This window comes from Pocillopora verrucosa, chromosome 4, assembly GCF_036669915.1.
Source record: "Pocillopora verrucosa isolate sample1 chromosome 4, ASM3666991v2, whole genome shotgun sequence".
NCBI lineage: Eukaryota > Metazoa > Cnidaria > Anthozoa > Scleractinia > Pocilloporidae > Pocillopora > Pocillopora verrucosa.
In genome coordinates, this window is record NC_089315.1 from 20,108,860 (window position 1) to 20,132,132 (window position 23,273).

Sequence of the window (23,273 nt, forward strand, 5' to 3'; positions counted from 1 at the left end):
CCGTTTAACTAAGTTTAAAGTGATGAATTTCCTGCATATTATAAGGTAGGAATGTCGATATTTGATGCCTATGCAGAAAGATGATGTAAATGAAGATGGTAAATTTTAAGGGTAGTGATTAAACTGAAAGGAGACCTGATTCAGTGAGTGACAGAGGAAGACTCGCGAAAGAAAAACGCGAGTCCCGGTGCTCGAAACTGGACTCAGACCCTTCCATTAGTACTTGGACGCTTTATAACTAAGCTATGGGAGACTCGTAGCAAGACAGCCAATTTAACTTAGTCCAGGGTGATAAACGTTTTCCATACTTTGAGGACAGGAATGTCAATACGTGATGCTCAAACGCTATAACGATGAAAATGAAGATGGTGAATTTTAAGCGTGGTTATTAAAGTGAAGGAAGACGTCATTTAGTGAATGACAGGCGAAATCGGAATAAAAAAGTCTTCGTCTGTCTAACCTAAGACCGATTAGGACTTCGGACGTCCTACAGATAAGCTACGGGAGACTCGTGACAAGTAAGGCCATTAAGTAAGTCCATAGCGATAAATTCCCTACATCCCTTGAGGATAGGAATGTCGTTTGTGATGCACAAGTGCAATGATGGTGTAAATGAAGATAGTAGATTTTAAGCCTGGTAATCTAATTGATGGAAGGTGTTATTTAGTGAATTACACAGGGATACTTCGAGGGAAAAAAACTCTGAGGGCTCCCAGATAGGAGTCGAACCAACGGCCTTCCAACTAGTACTTCGGACGATCTACCACTGAATCATGGGAGACTCGTAGTAAGTACGGCCGTTTAACTATGTTCATTGCGACAAGCGTCTTGCATACTCCGAGGAGAGCAATTTTGCTATGTGATGCTTTTGCGCAGTGATGATGCAAATGAAGATGGTAATTTTAGAGCCTGGTAATTTTGGCGAAGGAAGATGTTATTCAGTGATTGACGCAGGCATGCTGGCAGAAAAATGTATGAAAGCACCCTTTAATACAGAGATCAGCTGGTGTTTTCTGTAAGAAACGCAAGAAATTTTACTGTTAATGCATAATCACCAACGAATACTCGTTAAGTTCTCAGTACAAACCTGTTAGGGTTTAGAGCTCCGAAAGTGATTAGATGACTATCGGCCATTACCGTTTGACCGGTGTCGACAAAATGACTGTCAGATGTTTGAGCTGAGCCCACAGGATTTACAGTTAGCGTCGCATTTACGGAAGTGCGCATGATACGAACATGATACCAGCGCCCATCGCCGTATGAAGACCTGTGAATATACTTACAATGAGCTACCTTTGTTAGCTTTTAAAAAATGTCTAAGAGAGACGATTGTAAATACAATTGTCTGGGGAGTTCAGTTCGTTTGGCCCTGAAATTCGAACTTTCCTTATTTCTTTAATCCGGTGAGAGCCAGTTCTATAAAGTTAAAATCACAATATACAATATCTCACTTAGGGAGACCACAACAGAGAAATGCTAAATCAATGAATGTTTTTTTTTGTAGTATGATACGATAATTGGGGTGTCCTACTCACCCACTGCTTGTCATTGTAATTCCATCATTTTCCCCAAGTTCGAAAAAGTATTTAACTTGTCCATTATGAAGATAAAGAACAAGAACATATCTCTGTTCTTCACTGGATACAGCCATCATGATACCATTCTGATGCAGGGTTCTGAAGTCTAATTCTACAGATGCATACCCCGAGCTGACATTGAATTGCCCAACTGCATGTTGGAGGAAACCATTTCCATAAAAACTAACAGCTTTCCCATCGGCTGGATAGTAGATGGGTTTGTATCGTGGAACTGCGTACTTGACACCATCATGAGATTGTGCAGAGTTCCAGAGATTGTAGCGATAGTTGTCAATAACAAGATTATCGACCATGCCTCTGAAGTGATCCATCGGTAGAGATCCCTGAGGAATGGAACGGCATCAAATTTCATTAGGCTCGTGTTATTACATGTGAGAAGATTTCAGTTAAAATTAATCTAACGTTGTCTCTTGTCTAGAGAAAGGATGTGATTGATGATCGCATTTGCACAATTTTATTTGTAACAGCATGCAGTTATTAATATTGTAGCCATTCCGATATGGGGGCGGTATGAACTATTTTAAAGCCAGAGTGAAACTACCATCACGTTTGAAGGTACGCCTCCCAGGTAAATGATGCTTTCATTGCTAAATTGCAATGTCCTTCCATTAACTGATGAGCCATTTATGGAGATTGTCTCGCGAATCTGTCGGTCTGCGCTGACTGTTAAGAATGCCTCAGCTTCAAATCTGTTCAGAGGTAATTTGCAAAGTGTAATCACAATATGAAACGATAAAGCTTACCTAATAAAAGGTATATTTTTCGGAGACATCAATTGAAAAAATTTACATTCTAGAGATGAGAGAGTTGGCATTTTGCCAGTAAGTATGCTGACTAATGTTAATAAAGTTGTAAAGGGTAGCAGAATCTGGTGTAAAGACAAGGGATGTGAAAAGGAAAAGGGAGGTTGTTTCCTAATATGACTACAAGTACGATTGTATAATCTGACCATCCAGGTAAGGGTAATACTGAGAAAGACTGTTCCCCGTTGTGGACAGTTTAACAGCGGACGCAGCACCAGAGACGGGTGTAGCACTAAGAAGCAGGTAGTAAGTAAATAGTAAGTGACAAGCATTCTGCACTGATATGAATCCTTTCGGTCAATTCCATGTTGATATCGCTGTTGACAAAATGTGGTTAATATGAATAAATCACTTCTAGATGATTTCCACCTTTTCGGGTCCGTAAGTATGGTAGTTACGTGCTTACCTGGTGAAATACACGTTGTACCAGGTGTCATTTTTAAGTACCAAGGGATTCTGAGCCGTAATCGGTCCAGCACCGAGGTCATACACGACACTGATAGAACTGTTTGATATGAAGAAGGCGAGGCTTTTTGTCTAAATATAAATTAGGGAGCAGGAAGATGAACAAATGAATTACTGAATAAAACCAGCTGAACGAAAATTAAATTAAATAAAATTTCAAATTTGGAAAAAGGTTTTTTGTTACCTTTGATTCAATGTTCGCTACTATAAAAAAGAGACGGTTTTGACGTAACAATTTTTGTGAGAGTTAAACCAAGTAGACAAAAATTCTTATTCCTGACCAGCGGTAAACGAATCGTGTAGTGATCGTATCAGGCGCTCTTTTTCTCTCTTTACCCGCTGATTCCTGCGCTGTTACTCTATCGCTTTCCCCTGTATAACTTTTGTATGTACCTTTTAATAATAGGGGAAAAAGTTTATGGTTTCTAGGGCACGATTCTCTGGGTTATATGTCCATAAACAACATTCTACAAGTCTTACCAGCCAATTAGAGCGTTCCGTGGTCTTTTCACGAGGCTCTGCTATCAGATACATCACAAGACCCTCGGTGACGTTAGTCTTGATATCAAACGAAATCTCGTTTTTCAAAGGATTTCCAATCGTTTGGGCAGATGGAACAAATTCTACCCAGCTATTGTTCATAATGAGAAGGGCTAAAGGCAGCGAGGCGGCCATTCTTCTCACTTGATTAAGTTTGTCTGATACATTGGTCATTCGTGTTTCTACTTGACTTCGGATAGGCGAAAGTGAATCCATTGCTGTTTTGGCTTCTGTAACAGTAGCATTTACTTTCGGCTCATTTGGATTTGGTACAAGCTTTGCTGAGATATTTTGCACTGTAAAGGAACAAAGAAAACTTTCTCATGGGATGTTATGAAACTCAAGTTTTTTTTTAATTTAAAAATTTGTCCTTTACGGCCTAAAAACGATGGTAGCCGCTTGAAGTTTACTGGAACAAAACTTTTTTATGGGACGTTATGAAACTTAAGTTTTTTCTTTCATCTAAAAATTTGCCCTTTACGGCTTAAAATCGATGATAGCCGTTTGAAGTTTACTTAAAACAAAATTGCATCGTAAATCAAGCTGAACACGTCTGCAGTTTCAGCATTAGGTACTGTCCTAATTTTTTTTCGCAGTGATAGCTTAACACTTTACTTACCATTACTAAAGGCGTCATTAACCAACTTTATTCCGTCTTGAGACGATTCTTTAATAAACCACGTTTTATTTAACAAAGTCTCTATAAGCAAGCCCATTACATTCAGCTCCTCCTCCAGTGTAGATAGAAATACACTTGCATTGGTCACTTTGTCTTGTGCTTGCATCAGAGGAGGTGAAACATCCGGAGCTTAAAGCAAAGAGTGATGAAAATAACTTCATTATCACCCCAACACTCCATGTTCGCAATTCACGCCACTTTGTTTCCCTACTTACCGTTTTTTGCACATTTTAGTTAAGGTAATCTTTATGATACTCACATGAAATACTTCTATTTAACGTAATTTCGCAATGAATTGTAGAATTTCATTATATCATTTTCTTTATGTCCCCAAACTTTCTTACTGAAAGGCTTTATAAACGTTAAAAGTTAGCTTATTAAAGCATCCATAGAGCTCACCTTTCGCGGCGGCGATACGGAACTGGACGGCTGCATCCTGAATGGCGGGAAAATGCTTGTAAACGTCATACCATACATCCAAGGAATTCAAGAATGTCAAATTTGCCTGATGAATCGCTTTTTCCAAGTCTTAAAAAGAGGAAATAATCTTTTAAGAATTTATTTTGATCGACATGTACGTAAAAGGAGAGCTACATGAAAATAGGGATCGCAAAGCTGTCAGTTTTTCAGACCGCTATGGTTGTTTCTCCATGTAAGCTGGGATGCAGAACTTTTTTCATTCATTGTGAATTTATAAATCACATAACTGCATGTTCTCGGTTAAAGAGTTGCGGGCGGTAAAGACAAAGTGGTCCTATAAGCGAAGTGTGAATCTTCTTTTATCCCAGCAGAGCAAGTTAAAGTTATGCCCGCATAAGATAATTCAGGGGACGTCTGTGTTTCTTAAGGGGAGTCTGCCTATATTTAACGAGCAAAATTGAGACGCTCAAGGTGAAAATGAAGTGTTTCTCGCTGATCTATTAGGAATGTTTGCAAATTATAGGCCATTATTCAGTGTATACGTTTTTTCGTTCATTTTTGGATTGGAGTTCTGAACCTTCTCCATCTTGTGAAAGGCGAAGTTAACTATTCACGCATAATTTAGTAATTGTACCAGGTGACATACCCAGCTGAATGGTACAGACCCACTGAGGACAAATAGGGACCGCCGCCGCCTCCCTCCCCCACGGAGGGGGCTTGTATAAAATGTAAATAGACCTGGCGTTTCTTGGAACTAAGTGTTCACTTGAGAAAATATAGCATCTGTCGCAAGACTCACTTTGTAAAGTAGCGTTTCGTTCTTCTGTAACGTTGTAAAGCTCATACCATCCTTGCCACGCTTTTTGTGCCCCGGTTTGAAGGTAAGCCAGAGAAAAAACGCTGAGCTTTAAACCAGAAATGGGAATTATGAATTTTATAACTTGAAATCATTAAAAACGTGGTATACCTATGCAGCCATGTCATGCCGTCTATTTTAACAAATGGCTGACAACATATAACGGGTTGAAAACACGAAAGAAGAAATAACCGATAACACATGACAAAAAATGGACGAGTGTAAACGAAAGACCGTAACTTGCTGCATGAAAGTTTTTCGACCCTATACCCAAACTTTGACAATCTTTTAACGTTGATAGTAACTCCTCCTGCGGATCACTTTATGTCCCGGATTTCTCACTCGTTTACATCATAGTTCAAGGCATGGGTATATCATCATTAGATCTTTAAATTTGTATTTATAAAAGCGCAGTACATTCCATTATGTAACGTGCTTCAATCTTTAATTGTCAAACTCAACGTCACGCACCTGTTGGTCGAGGACGTGCACTGTGTTGTTTGCCTGTTCCACGAGACTTAAAGACCTGTTCACAAGCTTACTTATCTCAGAATATCTGTCGATCGCCGATAAAGCTTCAGCACCATGAGTCTGACTACGATTGAACGTTCTTCAAATAAGGAAAAAGACAAACTTTTTAGTACACTGACCAGGAATAACGGAAAATAAAGAGTTTTTAAGAAATAAAAGAATGAAGAAATGGTGCATTTGAAAGAAGGTTTCTAACCATTCAGAAGGTACTCGTCTAAAATTTTTCAATAAAATTGAAAACGAATGAAAAATTTCCTAATCATAGCTAATGTGGACAACCAAAATTGCTGACTTATTGCCCATTGTTATCCTGAATAAAAAATGCGACCAAAGAACAAGAAGCAGAATCGTCCCCCCCCCAAAAAAGCTTCATCGAGAATTTCGCGAGTGGGTGGTATTTGCTTCAATCTCTTCTTTGTACTGATGTAATTTGCACTCACTGATCCATTTGGTTAGCGAGTGACTGCAGATATGAGGCCTGGTTTTCAGCCTGATACAGTTTAACTTCGGCAGAAAACAGCTTCTGCTTGATGCTGTCAACTTCCATTTCCAGTAGGTTTGATACATCTGTTAGTCCACTCTGTGGAACAAAGTTCCCACTGCTTATTTCAGACAGGTCCTAGGATATAACACAAAATTAATCATTTTTTTGTGACATTTTCTCCCACACTATGGAACGTTTTACGAAGACCAAATTGCCCAAAATCAATTCTAAACAAAAATACTTGAACCGATCCTACTTGAACATGAGTACAATCGCTTAGGGTATACTGAATAAGATACAAAACTGTTACTGATTTAAGACACTAAGAAAGAGCACGCCAATTTCTGGATAGAATGATAAAAATTATTTTTCGAGATTGAAAGTAAAGTACGGATCCTCAAAAGTTTTCAATTAAATTCTACAGCACTCAATAAATAAAGTCTTTATAAATTTGTAATAGGCATAATTTGCGTCAAAAATATAAGATTTTGAATGATAAGTAGTTGACACTATCAAGCAGCGCCATCCGGATCCCGTAAATCACAAATATCATCCTTATGATAACATTCATTCAAATTCGATTTACACATTGTCATTATTACAGTCATTATATACCTGTGGAATTAGTGGATACCATTCGGTGACGATGTTATCAAGGAAGTTTTCTACTTTGGACAAATCAATAAGTGCCATGCCAATTAAATCATCCTCTTCACCAGGATCGTGGTCATACACGGCTAGATTCAGTTTGGTAATATTCAACTGCTCCATTGATATGGTGAAACGAATTACATCTTTAAATGGGAAACTTGGGTTTAAATTACCTGTAGATGATTAAGATGGAAAATTCCACGATCAACGATTCCTCATTTTTTTTTAACAGCAACAAAGGACCACTTGTTGGATAACAGTATACATCACTTCAAGGTATGCCAGTCCGTTATTACGTTCAAAATAAAAATCTTTTTGTAACAGTTATTGCGTGTAGACATAACGAGAACTACTGGCTAGTTATCAGTTTCAATGATCAATATTGAAAAATCCTTTTGGGGATGAACAGGGTGGTTCGGTAAATTTTAAATCTACAAAGAGGAAACGGATCAATATCAGTATCTGGGCAACTGCCCACCTACCCCTCCCCTAACCCAACATTAACCCTAACTTGTTATCAATTGACTGTTGTTGGGTTAGGGGAGGGGTAGGTGGACAGTTACCCAGATACTGATATTGATCCGAGGAAACTAGAATTGTGATATTCTTTGTTCATGACAACTTGAGTTATTTTTGGTATCGTTTAAAAAATAAACGAGTCAATCATCAGTTATATATTTTAAAAAGTCATCTTAAGCGTTCATGTTCAGGATTAGCCAAGCAACAATAAACGACAAAATTCTAATCTTTACACAAGATGTGTGAACAGATCCATATCCGTGACTGTTGGATGGTCTGAGAACTTACATTGAAAATATTTACGATGAAAAAGCTTGTAAGCACAAATAAAATTACAAGAATTAATAAAGTAAGTAAATGTAAGGAACGTATACAAAAGTTGATAATCTAGAGGGGCTATTTCCTTTGCAGAGAGTGCAGAGCTAGTAAACACCTTCAGCAGAGACAAATATTGGCCTCACTTAAGTCCTTATCGTGAAGTTTTATTATTTCATGAGAGCCTTACCGTTTACAGTAGATGTCGTTTTAGTCCCCTCATTATTCCAATCAGGAATAATCGATACCAAAACATACGGGTCTGAGGTTTGACGTGAACGATCCTTTGGTGGAAGATTACGTCCTCTCTCGATGCGCAAGACAAATTGTGTTTGTCGCCGTTCGTACTGCAGCATGGATACCTCCAGTTCGCCATTAACAGGAGATAAAGAACTTTGATATTCCTGATGCGTAAAGAATAATCACAAAGATTATACAGGAAAAGGAAAATTCATGCAGGTCAATGCATATATCCACGACTACGACAAATGTAGTCGCGACAACGTTGTGCTAATTTGTTTTATTGGGGCTCCACGAATTTGCCCTGCAAGATAACGCAATTAGAACTCGTATGATGGGTACTCCAACTTGTCTCAACAATTTTGCAAGTAGCTGGTTGCAGTCAGCGCCTCGACATCACACGGCAGAATTTAAACTACGTGCAAAGTAAATTTACTACAGCATGCCAAAATTTGTATCAATAGAAATACATGTACTATACTGGCTTTAAGCATCATCAGGATAAGTTTAGCGCGTACTTGAATAATTAATTTGTGTTGGCAGCAGATTAAAAGCCATCTATCTAGCAATTACCCACCTCTGGATGATTTTGTTCACGGGAGTGACAGCGTAATGATTTCTTAAAGGTAAAATTTTTAGCCACAATCTCTGAGGATTGCATCGACAAAATCTGGAACTGCCAATTAGTACTAAAAACTTCATATCATATCCCTCCATGTGTTGATTAGTTTTTAAGAGAGGGAAATGAACGAACAGGCTTGTAATAGATTAGAGATGATGGCTTGTTACCTCAAATATAGATGAGCCACGCGTTAGAACAAGTCTTGTGTTATTTAATGTCATATTTGTGTCAGCCAACGAAAACTTGGAACTGTTCAAAGCGTGTAATTCGTTCTCCAGAAGATTCTGTAATAGCAGATCAAATCATGTAAAGAGAAACATCCAAGGTAGCTATAGCATGGTAGATACCTTGTAATTGGTTTATTGCCGACTGATGCGAGCCAAATACGTTTTATACAAAGAATTTGAAGCCTTATCCGGCTGGATCTTGATTTACGCATTTGTACAATTAATTCAAGTGAAGTGCGTAGAGTCTTTAATCTACCTGAAGTTTAACTCACAGAAGGAGCTTATACTACCAGGTGTAATGCATCACCCCTCAAAGTGCTTAGTTTGCAACATCCCGTCTTTCTTTGGAATAGGCGGACAAAAAACCTCGGCATCAGGGGCTTCTCTTTGTGTGTGATAACAGATAACGAAACAGAGAAGGGAGGAAGGCAGCCTTTGACTTTCAAAGAGACTTGCCTCGATTTAGATTTTATCTTTCACCAAGTAATTATCCTGTCTTTACTTTTCATGTAACGATGTACTGCACAATAAATAAGAAAGAGAGAAAGCGTAGCAGCTGCATTACCAAGACAAACATACCTTTGCCTCCGTTAGAGTGGCATGCATTTCGCCAGAATAATTATAAACCTTTTCTATCGTTTCCTTGAAGGTTGCATGTGATTGATTCCAGCTCTCCTGGATCTGAATGTAATTAGCTGCTTTCTCTTGCACCGAGATTTCAAGTTTTTGAGCATGAAACAGCTTGGACATGACCTGATACATATGAAATATATCGATTTTCTGGATGTAGAACGGCAAACCTTACAGGGTGTAGTGTATTGGGTTATATTGCGTTTCATAGCGTTACATGGCATTATCATTGTAAGGAAACTTCCTTTCTTAATCGTGTCGTAAATCTACTTTCCTAAGTAAAAGTAAAATAAATAATTACCGGTATTGTATGGTAGACATTTTTTATAGTGTCTTGAACATTAAATATAAGACAGTTGATTTAGAGTAATGAGAGGAATCACTTATGAATATTCCACACAGGGGACATAGATAATGAAATTCAGATGTAAGATTAAACTTAGCAGCTGAAAGAGCAGAAATTAGAGAAGTTGTAGTATTTCAAGAAATTGAGGAACACTGAGGTTGAAGCATTGGACGAAACTCTAAATACTGTGATTTCACTGGTATGGATAAGACATAAATTTCTAAGATGCTGCTTTCAAATTTTGACACTAAGATGAAAAAACCTAATTATTACGGTAAGTCAAGGGTAAATTTACGTCAAACAATGTATTTGTTAAATACTTGGAACAATAGCAAGCTGGCAAAAGTACCTGCTGACCCCTGTTTTTCCTCAGGTAGCCAACACTGGTTAAAAATATGAGTTACCGAGCCAAGTTGAGCGGGGATTACTACTAGTAAGGTTGCATACCTGTTCCAATGTTTGTTCGGCAAGAACAGACGTGTTTTCAGCCATCCATAATTTTTGACTTATATCCTGGAAATATTGACTGAAGTTCCTATTCATTGTTTGGCGTAAAGCTTCAGCTGAGTGTCTCTGGAATTTTAATGCAGCAACATGGTGTTCTTCGAGAGCATTTCGCACGTCCTCAATGATGGTATCCACAGCTGAAAGAGAATTGCCGACATGTTTTTGCTGTATTTTACGTATAACGTATGCTCGGTCGGAAAATTGCTTTGAAACGAAGTTTTGTCTCTGCTGACCGGCGGAACAGTGTCTAATAGAAGTTAGTGGAAAGGTTGGGTCACTGTCCCGTTGTAATTAGTTTCTTCAGTTCGATGAGACTCGTAAGCTTGGAAAGGAAACCCGTTTCGAAGAAAGAATGCCAGATTTCAAATCTCGGCTACTCTGCAGTTATCACCATACATAGAATAGGCTTTGGGAGTAAATATTGAGAAAGAATAGGAAGCTGGTGCGTCTAAGGTAGTGCTTCCTTCATAGAAACATCTCCGCAGAATTTCATCCAATGATCTACTCTGACCGCCGAAGACCTGCTTCTAATGACTTATTTAGAGTTGATAGATGAGAGCAATAAAGCAGGGTGGGGTCCAGGGTGGCCTAGTGAGATCAAAAGCTACGCATTAGGAGACAGTGCATTGGACAATAACATTCTCACTTGAGCCTGGCGTGCAGCCACTCATTTTCCCCCTTAATCTCAAAGGCCATCCGAACTGGAGGGTATTACTCTGCGTTGGGTTTTTGATTAAAATGATTCTTTAACGCTTTCTCGACATCGAGTAACTAGCTTTTGAAAGGCCCTTTCCCAGAACAGTTCACGAATGGAGTATGGTTCAACTCAGCTAAAACCAGCCAGCTGATTATTCTTGCGAGAGTTACTGTACTTTTACAGATGCTAGTACACTCACATGTAAGGTATGTCTTTGCAGATAATGTTGCATTCTTTTCATAGATGATATTCACCAGAGTATTAGTGGAATTAGCTCCAGCTTCTTTTGAAAAACTGCGTAGATCTTGAGCCTACAGATTAAAAAAGATAAAGGATACGATCTCTATATCTAAATGCCATATTTCAACGCAGTGCCACACAGTTTGAAGAACTGAATTATTTTTTTCTCTTTGCACGACGAAGGAAATCTCATCTTAATGGGTACAAGAACAAAGTCATTATCGTCATCGTCATATAATCTAATTCGTCCTCATTCTCGTCCGCGTTCTTGTTGTTTTCCCCGTCCTCATCACTGTCTTCGTTCTTGTCACTGTAATAGCCCTCGTCAATGTTCTCGTCCTCGTTCCTGTCGCTGTCTTCGTCCATGTTCTCGACACCGTATTACTTCTCGTCAATGTTTTAGTCCGCGCCCTTGTCTTTCGTCACCGTACTGGTGGTCGTCCAAATTTTCGTCCTCCTCCCAGTACTCTTCCCCGTTGTCATCTATGTCCCTGACTTCGTCACTGTATTAGTCCTCGTGCATGTTTTCGTCTTCTTCACCGCTCCGTCACTGTTCAAGTCCTATTTGTTGTCCTGAACCCCGTCTTCGTCACCGTACTAGTTTTAGTCTATCTCCCCGTCTTCTCTGACCGTCTTGTCACCTTCCTCATCACTGTCTTTGTCACCGTCACCGTCCTCGTCCTAGTTGTCATTATTATCATCGTTGCCTCTGGTCGCTTTTTAAACCACAGATAAAATATCATATCCTTACCCTGGTGGAAAGACTTAGCAGACTGTTATTAGCTTCAGGAAGATCAGAAGTCATGACATTTTGATATACTATATTTCCAGCGGATATACGAGCGTAGAACTGCTCTCTTTCGGTCTGAAATAGTATAAGCATATCTTGTGGGTAATACAGACAAAACCCTATGAATACAAAGGAAAAGGGATAGATAGAGAGGGTAACATGATAAGATTTCCACATATCCGCAACGATGCGTTTTTAATTTGTTTTTCATAACATAAAATTCTACCCTACAATGTTTTCTTTTTTTATACTAGGTAAATGAAAAAGACTCAAAACCTTTTATGACTTCTCTATCGAATTGTTGGCTAGATATGCTAAACAAAACGAAATGTGCGTGGAATATATGCAAAGGTAGGTCGTGTAATTAGATCAATTGGTGTGGAACATCACCAACCTTAGTTCGCTGTAGTGAACGAGACACGTCTACCATTGGATTATTGAAGTTTGCAAAGTCTTTCAGCTGCATAACCTCTGCACTTGTTTCATTCACCACGTATGAATTGTTCTCAATCGACTGCCGTAAATTCTGTATGCACATGGAGCATGCTGGATGGGAATCGAGCAAATAAGTCGAAATTTTAGTTTCTCATCTAGAAGCATCAATTATCTAAACGCCAGCCGAACTAACACTGTCGTAATGCCAGGCAGCAACTTGATTTACCCAACACATCGTAAAATCTCAATGAATACAGCCATCATCTATCACCACGAGAAGGTCCATTTTACAAGGTACATTTCTTTCCACATGACCATACCATGCAGCTGAAATTGCTCACGTTGCTTAAAAATGCAGAAACTACATAAAACTTTCGTCATTGAAATATTCTGTGGTTATGACAAGGCTTTCATATGGGTTTTTAAGCGTTTCAAAGTTTGTGTACATTTGTCATAAAGTTGTTGTATTCGTGTTTAAATCTGATTGCATGTGACGCCCTAAGCAAACGTAGTGCTATGTAAATAAGCCCTGATACAATTTCGACTAGAATGTAAATCGTACCTTCACATCCCTTATCCGATAGGTTGGTGAAGAATTTCATACACTGATCACATGACCTTCCCGTGACACCCAGCTTGCACTGACATTGTCCAATGGTATCATTTGTACACACTGTACCAGGAATTGTACCCGTTGTGTTGCAGTCGCATTCTAGGAATATCGGAAAAGAAGGCGGAAAAAAGTCTTTAAGCTATCAAATGGTAATCACAAGGCAAGATTTGTAATGAAGAATAAGATACCATGATGGCGCTCGGAAAGGATTAGTGAGGTTTTGTGCATTATAATGCGAAGGGTCTTGTTTTGAGTATAAAAAATACCCAGGTAAGGTTTATCCTCAGTTCATTTCGTTGCTAGTGCTAAGAAGAGTTTTTCAGGCTTGTGTTTGTAGGGAAAATATGCCAACGGTGATTGATTTATGACCCTGAGCTGTACCTCCACACGGTCCTTCTGGAAGTCCATAGAACCCGGATGCACACTGCGTGCATTTCAGTCCTGTCGCATTGGCTTGACATGGGCACTGTCCACTCGAATTGCACTGCAAGCTCACTGATCCAAACGAGTTACATCGACAGTCTTCACAACCCGTGGGACCAAAGTTAAACGTGTTGGTCTGTCGAGTAAGGAGTGAAGAAGTTAGGTTTGTGGAAAAAGTACTCATTCACTGTAAGTCGGAAAAAAAGAGGATAACTACCTCACACAAAGTGCAATTTCTTCCAGTGACGCTTGTTTTACAGTTACATTGCCCCGTAACCCTATCACATGATTGACCCAACGAACCAATTTTGCTGCAAGCACATGCTGTGGAGGTATGGGTAAAAACACGATCGGATGAGAAGTTGCTCTAAAATCACACATTCAGTTGACATTGCTCTCTAATATGGATAATAAAGTAAGGTCACAAGGTCATGTCTTAACCAAACAGTTAGAAACAGTGACGATTGCAGTAAAATTAAAGTTCTCCCAACTTCAACGGCTGAAAATCATAAACGTGGTTGAGGAGATGAAATTCAATTTGTAAAAATTGGTTGGCTCGGAAAACCTTGTTTATCACCTAATGATTATTCGCATGTTTAAGAATTTAGTTTTTTTAATGACCCATACAACTTGAATGTCGAAAAGTCGTAAACGTTTTCATAAATATTTAAATTATTGCAATTTCTGTTTGGATCTTCTGTTGCTAGAATACTACCCAACGTAATGCCAGATTATGCTTACCTTCACATTGCTGAATGACTGCATTTCCAAACGTCCCGTCATCACAGTGCTGACAGTAGAAGCCAGTTGTGTTAGACTGACATTCGAGACATTCTCCAGTCCTCAGACACCTGTCTGAATTATTGTTACATTGACATGGCTCGCATGTTCGTCCTACGGTATTCTCTGGACATTCGCACTTTCCAGTTATAACGTCGCAAACTTTGTTTGGCCCATTGCAACCACAAGCTAAGACATGAAAAAATAGTTTTTCCTCAGTGTAAAGCTTTACTTTCCGTCAACTAAGAAAGGCTAGGAAATATCAAGAAGTCCGTATTTTCATTTATGAATAACGACATACTCTCATTTGTATATCGATCGAAGCTTGTCATTTCCAAGAATGACTAATAACCTTTCGGTACAAATATGAATCAAACGCTAAAGGCAGAGCTTACTGTCTCTTTAAAATTCAGTATGAGAGAAAAGATCCGTAAGAATCGCAGCAGGTAACTATAGTTAGACTCTAGCTTCTGAGGATAATTCAATTTTTAAACTACTTACGGGTACAACCTTCCTCCGTAAGATTATAAAATCCCGGCTTGCACCTACTGCAGTCTCGTCCTTCCACTCCCTGCTTACATGAACACTGGCCCCCATACTCCTGACAGATTGAACTGTTGGATCCCAAAGGATGGCATTCACAGGCTATGAAGTAAAGTGAGGAGCCGTAATAGCACTAACCAGCGTGTAATAACAACAACAACAAGATTTACTTTTACGAATCAATGTCTTTGATTTCCTTGTCTGTAAGTTATGACAAGATCGGTGTTTGAATAGGTCGGTCAGTTCGTTTAACTGCATCGTTTCGTAAAATTCGGCCGAAAGAAAGGGAGGACTGAACAAAAGGCAGCTAACAGAAAACAAAAGGCAGTCAATAGAAAGACAAGATACAAGATAATAGTATGTAACACATAAGAACACAAGACAACCAAAAAAAAACAAAGGTTTCCTTTCTTACCTAGTGCTCCATTTAGATAATCCATGGTAACACTGAATAACCACGGTAAGCACCTTGGTTCTGTGCTAAAAGCATGTAATTATCAATGTTTTGTTGATCGTAATTGGGGACATAAAATGAAAATGCATATCTAGTGCATATCTACCTTGAAGTTCTAAATGATAAATAATGCTTTTAATGATTAATAGCCTTTTTCTCAAATACGTTTCGAAAAAGAGTTCACCCTGCGGACCTAGGAATACCAATTGCAACAACTGTGATCTAACCCGGCTGCTTCCTCACACCATTGACTCTTTTATCTTGAAACATCAATTCTTTAATGAGTTTAAGGAGAGAATTTCTGGCGAATGACATGGCACCTTCTTTTGTGAGAAAGTGATTTATGGATGTTATGTATCGCATATGTTCTTACGTCATGTCATTTCCATCAACGCTACAAAGAAAATCGAACTGTGCACTTTCGTCGCCAAGTACCGTGGCTTGTTTGAACTCTTTAGGAATGGCTACAACACCTTCCTACAAGAAATGAAAAGTATATCCTTGTAAAGTAACGTGGCATATCTGGTTTAGTGAGGATCATCCATTCTTCCCCGTCGAGGACTGGACCTTTATTTTTTCGCCATACTAAAGGTATATAACCTAGTTCTAGGTTATATGCTTCCACTAATACTCACAGACAAATATATATTACACTTCTCGTAGTTTTGATTCTCTCACTATTATGATTTCGTGACTACTTTTGTGTCAGTTTCGCATTTCACGTTTCTATGTAACATAATTGTTGAATATCATGATATTGCAATATAATTCAAATAGAATAGAAGAGGGGTTAAAGTAAACTGGCTTTTTACCAGTTTTAGTTGGTCATAACGCTGCATAGTTGTTATGCTGATCATCCAGGTTCCATTTGTCAACGAAAGATAGTCAAGGTCGGGATTTATGGTTTCAAGGCAGTTGTCGCACCCTTCCGCTAATGAGGCTGAAAAGATCATCGGATCGTTAGCTCCGGAAGTGTTTTGAAATTGAAGGGCAACATCCAGTTGAGCTTTTACGCCTTCATTGGTGTATTTAACCAGAACGCGGTACTTCCCCGTTTTAGGGATTTCCAATGACACGTTAAGTATGTCCTGCAAAAGAAACGTACGGAAAAATTAGTTGTAAACTTGGACAACAAAATTTACATTGAGAGAGATGAGCATAAACCTTTCTCTCGGAAAAATAATCTTCTTGATTGCCTTGGTTCATCGTCAAAGGTGAATTCCTTGCTCAGTGAATTGCCTGATTGTGACTTTTGTTTGCACATGTTTGTTTTGAGTAGAATAAGTACGTGATTTGAGTTTCTCAGTGACGAATCATTCAGTTTTAGGATTGTAACAATAAATAAATAAATAAAATGTTGTATTACACTTACTGTGGGTGGTTTGTAGGGATTTCGTGAGGCTTGTATAAAGTGAGTATCTGGATAGTAGAAGCCCATGGCCGTTCTTTGGAAAACAACAACGACAGGGAGTTTAAAAACCAGTCGCCCTTAAGTTTAAGAGATGGCCTTTGTCTACACATCACATGTATTGACGAGGAAACTGTTCTATGTCGTAATTACAATTTACCTAGACTGGATAACGAATAACCTGTATAAGCATATACTAAAACACTGGATAACGTTGTAGGCGCGCTCTGATTGGCTATTCAAACAATCCGAATATCCTTTGCGCAGGATTTGCGCCCGAAAATATTTGTGATGGTTGAAGAAATAAATGGGTTAACTACCTGTTTAACTATATATACCAAAAGACCTATTCACCTCGGTGTCGTTGGGTAGCAATGGATATTTACCTCACCGCTTTGCGGCTTGATAAATATGCATCACTAGCCACCTCCACTGCGGTGAATAGTTGTTAATTATTAAAAATCCTTAACTTAGATGAACGGATCGACGGTGTTGCAGTCATTCCAGAGGGATGATGAGTGAGGTTAAAAGACTGAGTCATTTATGATCACAGTACCTGTTACAAGATGTTCCGGTGACGTGTGGTCGGCAGTGACAGACACCTGTCGTCTTGTCACATATCGCGCCATTGGCTGTCCCGCCCACATCACAATTACATGCTACAAGAATGAGTATCGGGAAATTCAGTGTCGTTTCCAAAATACACCCTCAGCTAAGGCAGAAGGTTTATAACGTTTTACCAATTAGGATGGTTTCTTTCACTATCTGGGAATTGTCACATCTTTAGAAATACATGAAAGTTCTTCTGGCCGTTTATTTCGTGATGTTGATCCACGGTGCATACGTAGCTTTTAAGTAAACGGCAACACTCGGAACATAAGTGAGCTTATTGAACAAAAGCTTGCAAATAGGTGAAAGGAATGAAAGTACGTAGATATAGGTAAAAAGAATGGGATTAACAGTGGGTAGAAGCGGGAAGGAGTTACGGAACTGATGATTGCTAATAGCTAGTGATACAAGTATGATAAAACGGACAGAACTAGCATTATTGCCGATAAACGAGTCAATTGTGACGAGGCTTTTTTCTTTGCTATTTTAAAACAGGTGCTTTTATGGCAAGTAAGCCCACTAGCATTATTATATCATCTCATACTTAGACAACTACGGTGAGTGTTACTCACCTTTACAACCATTGCCATCAGAATCCTGCAAGTCATAATATCCATCTTTACACTGGCTGCAGTCCCTTAGATCAACATTTGGTTTACAGTTACACTGGCCGTAGTTGTCCTAGCCGTGACACAAGTGAAGATTAACAGAAAAAGTTATCAATATGTAATACACATGATTTGTACTTTTCTTTGTTCTGTTTTCGCATTTAGTTCATCTTTCATTTTCTTTGGAAGGCGCCAAGTTTAGATATTTTGAAAGGCTCATGTTTGCTACCTCAAGATTGGCGTGAAGGACCTCGAAATATTATTTTGGTACGTTGGAAAGAAAAACGAAAATTCCAATGGTATAGAAAATTGTCGACCTCAGATATCTCATTTCTAGTTTTCTGAATTGGTTTAAAATATACTTTCTGTTTGGAACACTAACCCTTTGACAGACACGGGATCGACCTTTCGTTCCATTCAAGTGACAACTGCAAGCTGCAAGGAAATTTCGTTGTGTTAGTCGAACGTATTCCTTGGCATAACCTAAATCTTCAGCACCAAAGGTTTGATGTTGAGTGTTAGACGCGAAATTATTTAAGCTATAACCGTCCCAGGATCTGTGAAGGAATCAACTTAATTGTGGGACTCGGGTGCCAATCTGGAAAATCGGATTTCAGGATGGAATATGTTCTAGGCATTAAAACGTTGCAAAGGTAATAGTTTTCTCACCAGTGCACCCCTGAGGGTTGTCTTGAGTCAGTCTGTAATATCCCTCCTGACAAGTGTCACACTGGCGACCTCGCACAAACTCCTTGCAGTAGCAATCGCCTGGTTGCTAAGGAATAAGCAGCCATGCACGATATAAGGAAGGTCATTTTTACTTAGGTAGATAATCCAAAGTGTTTCGTTTTTCAGCTTCCTCTTATTATCAAAGAATGTGGTCAAAAGTAGTTAGTGTACGGTGTAAGTCATAAAGAAGTTTTACAAGATATTACCTTTCCAAAATGTTTTGACAACTCGTCTTCATCCCGTACACAGTCACCAAACGACAAACTTGACACATTTGCTGTTCCATTTCTATTACAATTGCATGCTAAAGATAGAGGGGAAAGTTATGGATTATGTGACAGGTCCACTCAATACTTTCCTATTTCTCTTTAAACAATCATGAAAGTATTTTAGCTATATATATAGTTCTTCTGATACGGGACCTAATTCTACCTAAAATACACCGTATTACCAAATTATGTCGCGGTAGAAAACTTTCGTGAAGACAAGAAGGCCCCCAGGATCTTCATAATGTCCAAATTTAAGACGTAAGCAAAAAGATAAGGGAGTGGAATCGGAGGTCTGTCTGGAGATCTCGCGATACTCAATGGCACATCAACAGCGTTAAACTATGTAAGTTTCATGTGGTACTTATAAATCTCCCTCAAGTTCATGATCGTTTATATAGCCAGCTATTTTGCTCTAGATGGCTTTTATGATAAAGTTCGGATATAATTTGCGTTGAAAGATTGAAAGAGCGTGCTCAATCAGAATACAAAGCATAGAGCTGAGCGAAGGCTGTCACGTAATATGCGAAATTGTACTTATGTCTGACCATTTCTCTAGCTTTTTTCGTTAATGAAAGTGAAATTTCGGAACAAGCGAGCCTTCTCACTCTAACCGCTTCCTGCTGATTAACTGGGCTAAGTGACTCAAGAGAGACGAAAAGAGGAAGAAAAAAAAACACCTATGACAGCATACGATGAGATGTTTAGTTCTATCATAAAAAGGCAACACTGTTTTACACGTGGTTTTGTTTTGAGTGAACAGAATCCAAAACGTCTAGTTTACAGTGTTTTTGTCAAGTTAGAAGTTGAATTAAAATGTAGAGTGAGGAAAATTTAAGAATTAAAGTTTACTCCTCAAAAACAGAATAGCAATGTGAAAATGATCTACAATTACACAGACAAAAGAAATCATCTGTAATAACAGCTCGCAAAAGAAAGATTAACTACGGGCTAGAAGTTAACTTTCTTGTTTGAATTTCTTCAAAATTTACCTGACACAACTATTACCCATAAATGGTATTTGTATAAATCAGTTTCTGCCTCTCTCAAACGACTTAAACAGCCATCTACTAAAAAATTCAAATTTTCTGTAGGATGAATTAATGAGATCGTTAAGTATCAGCGTAACTAAAAGCCAGCCTCCAAGATCTGTGAGGGGATCATTGACTTGTTGTTACAACACGTATCAGTATCAGTTGTCAATAATATTTTTGTTGTGAGATTAATAGAAGCAAGGCTTTATAAACACGTTACGAGGGAAAAACCCAACGGATCGTCATTCAGGTAATTTTAACCCAATTGTTTATTGGTCAGTTCGCTTATTGAACTGAAATGAAGTAGCTCCATGACCTCCCGCTAAAGAGCAAACTAGAGAAGCATTGAGCATATAAACGTGACAAATCTATCTACCCAACGAAACATACTACAACGGCTGTACCACCATATATAAAATTGTAACAAATACTTATTTTAAGTATTTTACCTATTCTATTACGTGAAGAGAACGGAAGTGAAGACCAGCACGTTTTTTCATCACTGCTACACGGGCATTTGCTACCCATCCCACATGTCTCTTCGTGGCTTAGCGGGTTTAGGGCCTTAGAGACTCTTAAAGAGGTTCTCAGTCAAAGCCGAGGTCTTTCGGGATTTATTTTCTTTAATTTCGTGAACTGCAGTTTACCTGTGACGATCAAGTCGTGTTTCATGCAGATATTCTGCTCAGAAAAAGTCCCATTCAAATTACTCTGTATTTGGTTAAGTAATTTCCTTTCTCTCTCACCTTTGCAAGCGTCGGTATCTGTGTTATTCTTTCCAATTGGTCGATAAAAGTAGGCTTGACACTTTTCACAGTTAATCCCTTGCGTATTATGCTAAGAAAGAAATACAGGTGACAGGAAAGCGTCAAAGCACACAATATCTACAGCTTTACAGAAACTAATGGCACTTAAATATTAACGGGAATCTCAAATGAGTAGCTCACTAAAAGATGAGAATAATTTTTTTTGGTTGCGTAAGAATATCATCTATGACTTAACTAAGCTATCGTGTTTAGAACTTAAAAACAGATGAACGGAAGTCACCATTTAGCGCGAAATTATGTTGGGATATTTTTCCGCGGAGTTATTGTGTTCCGAAAGGCGAACAGTCTTTCAAGAGTGAAGCTCGAGTAAAACTGTGAAACTCGAGGAACTGATACGATGTCCGCAATTAAATATTATGGCATATTCTCGTGCCAAATGGAGGCCGTTGTTTATCTTTCACCTATAAAATTTATTCCGCAGCGTACAGGATAAAATGCTTATAAACACCGTTTATTCATAAACGTTTGCGGCTCAAGATGCTGGCTTCTAAATATTCATTGGTAAGACTTAATGAGCAAAGGAGTTTATCTCATCTTATTGAAAAAGAGTGGGAAAATTCTCTCTGACGGTGGCAGAAGTCAGCTTTGAAAATGCGAGAATATCCCTCAGGGAATATCGCCTACTTTTGCCAGCTTTAAACTAAGAAATATTCGGTCAGCTGTGGCCTCTAAACCAATGATCCACGAGCGACGAGTTTTATGGATTTTATCCAGAGCTTTTCGTGGAAATTCTTTTGCAGAGTTTAGGTAGAAAGTGTTTGACGAATTTTTCGCGAAAGGCAGTCACAGTGAGTATTGACATCACTGAATTTAGTATGGATCCAAAGTTGATCGCCACATTTTATTGGTCGCAGTCTTGTTCTATATTTCCATCAGAATAGCGAGTTTTAGATAGACGCTAAGGATTCATCTGTCCATTTTGGCAGCTTTTCAGATGACAGTCATTTCATTTAATAACATTTCTTTGTTTCCACGACAACACTTCCTTAAGGTCATGAACTTGTGGTCTGTTAATTTCTCTAAAGCATCATAGCAAAATAGCCATGGCTGACATATTTATTGCCGTCGCTCGTTTTACATTTTTTACTCTCATGGTCTTACAGTGCTTTTTATTGGCTTCGTATCCAGCGCACTACGAAGATAGTGGCAACTGGTACGCAGCCTCCATATTTTACATGCCTGCTGCAGCGATTTGGTGGTTTATCCACAGCAATAATGGGGAACTTTCCCAAGTGCTTTTATTTTGGATCGTGTATGTTTGGCTGGGAATTGTACCCATGGTAGGCATCGTATTTGGTCGTATCTGTGGCAAAATCGGAAGTGAAGGATTCTGGAATGTCAGCACTTTAATAATGACTCTTTGCATAACGCCATTTCTACTTCTCCTAACACTGCATACAAGGATAGCATCAAATCAGCCGATAGTCCATGCGAATCGTGTCTGCGAATGGACAGCGAAGGCCACCATAAATGCTTTTGGTGGAATTGAGCTACTTAGTGTCCTCTTAGAAGAAAGCCAGTACAACCAGGAGATTTCGAAAGATTTCAAAAATGCAATTATTGCCTTTACTTGTCTGAGTTTCATGTGGTGGCCCTTGGGTGCGTCTTTAGACCGCGACGCCGAAAACGTGGAGGGTGACAGAACATGTTATTTATTAAGTTTTGGTATTCAAGTAGTCTTTGACATGATATTCTTTGGACTCCGTTTGGGATTATTCCAAGGATGTGGCAGAAGCGTTTCTGTTTTTATGAGCAAAAATATAATTTTTATCATCGTTTACTCGAGGCGTATTCTTAGGTGCTTCTGCGGACTGGATGACGCTTCAAATCCCACCGTAAGTGAGCCGCCCAGGGAGCAAATGGAGCCTTCGACACAAATAAACCTACGTGCCAGCTCGTCGAACCCTTTTACGCTCAGTAGTGTTCCAAACAACTCAGGTTCCGCTCCACCGCCGCCGTACACAGCAGATCAGCAGCAAGGTCAAACCATAGAATCTTCCACATTCAATACTCCAGTTGTCAGTGAGTATGTGGGATCGAGAGTTATTAATGTTCGTGGATTTGACACTTTTGAAGATCGTATCCCATCTGCTCCACCTCCACCGTATGAGGCATGACCAAGTACAAACTATCCATCAATAGTACTGGCCATCAGAAATGGAACTATCTCAGATCATATCACAAGTTTGTGACTTATCATTTTCCAAAATTTATTTAGGTTTCAGTATACTTATAGTGAGGAGATAGCAATTAACTTGTAGAGGTCAAAGTTTGCTAGCCTTCTTAAAATGTGCAGAGCGGGAACTGTAGGCCTAGTTTTTGTGACGATTATACTATTTCCACATCATGACATAGTTATATAATTCCTACCGTAACCAATATTG

At 38.9% G+C, this 23,273-nt stretch overlaps 1 protein-coding gene across 2 annotated transcripts in view; it reads right to left on the bottom strand.

Moving 5' to 3' along the window:
* The window catches only part of LOC131773149 (laminin subunit gamma-1), a 34,954-nt gene that overhangs the window by 7,764 nt on the left and 3,917 nt on the right, over positions 1 to 23,273 (bottom strand). For both annotated transcript variants that reach the window (XM_059089129.2, XM_066165649.1), the window contains exons 7-39: positions 20,809 to 20,899; positions 18,969 to 19,066; positions 18,703 to 18,808; positions 18,416 to 18,468; positions 17,998 to 18,106; positions 17,373 to 17,475; positions 16,781 to 16,853; positions 16,221 to 16,496; positions 15,782 to 15,885; positions 15,370 to 15,434; positions 14,913 to 15,056; positions 14,373 to 14,600; positions 13,849 to 13,955; positions 13,590 to 13,767; positions 13,158 to 13,307; positions 12,555 to 12,706; positions 12,122 to 12,235; positions 11,330 to 11,441; positions 10,374 to 10,570; positions 9,530 to 9,703; positions 8,891 to 9,007; positions 8,052 to 8,265; positions 6,992 to 7,200; positions 6,333 to 6,511; positions 5,833 to 5,971; positions 5,305 to 5,410; positions 4,485 to 4,613; positions 4,026 to 4,214; positions 3,347 to 3,702; positions 2,808 to 2,938; positions 2,140 to 2,287; positions 1,536 to 1,921; positions 1,088 to 1,267 (exon numbers count right to left, since the gene is read on the bottom strand). In XM_059089129.2, coding sequence (XP_058945112.2) covers positions 1,088 to 1,267; positions 1,536 to 1,921; positions 2,140 to 2,287; positions 2,808 to 2,938; positions 3,347 to 3,702; positions 4,026 to 4,214; positions 4,485 to 4,613; positions 5,305 to 5,410; positions 5,833 to 5,971; positions 6,333 to 6,511; positions 6,992 to 7,200; positions 8,052 to 8,265; positions 8,891 to 9,007; positions 9,530 to 9,703; positions 10,374 to 10,570; positions 11,330 to 11,441; positions 12,122 to 12,235; positions 12,555 to 12,706; positions 13,158 to 13,307; positions 13,590 to 13,767; positions 13,849 to 13,955; positions 14,373 to 14,600; positions 14,913 to 15,056; positions 15,370 to 15,434; positions 15,782 to 15,885; positions 16,221 to 16,496; positions 16,781 to 16,853; positions 17,373 to 17,475; positions 17,998 to 18,106; positions 18,416 to 18,468; positions 18,703 to 18,808; positions 18,969 to 19,066; positions 20,809 to 20,899 — 5,117 coding nt within the window. The remainder of the gene's footprint in view (positions 1 to 1,087; positions 1,268 to 1,535; positions 1,922 to 2,139; positions 2,288 to 2,807; positions 2,939 to 3,346; positions 3,703 to 4,025; positions 4,215 to 4,484; positions 4,614 to 5,304; positions 5,411 to 5,832; positions 5,972 to 6,332; positions 6,512 to 6,991; positions 7,201 to 8,051; positions 8,266 to 8,890; positions 9,008 to 9,529; positions 9,704 to 10,373; positions 10,571 to 11,329; positions 11,442 to 12,121; positions 12,236 to 12,554; positions 12,707 to 13,157; positions 13,308 to 13,589; positions 13,768 to 13,848; positions 13,956 to 14,372; positions 14,601 to 14,912; positions 15,057 to 15,369; positions 15,435 to 15,781; positions 15,886 to 16,220; positions 16,497 to 16,780; positions 16,854 to 17,372; positions 17,476 to 17,997; positions 18,107 to 18,415; positions 18,469 to 18,702; positions 18,809 to 18,968; positions 19,067 to 20,808; positions 20,900 to 23,273) is intronic.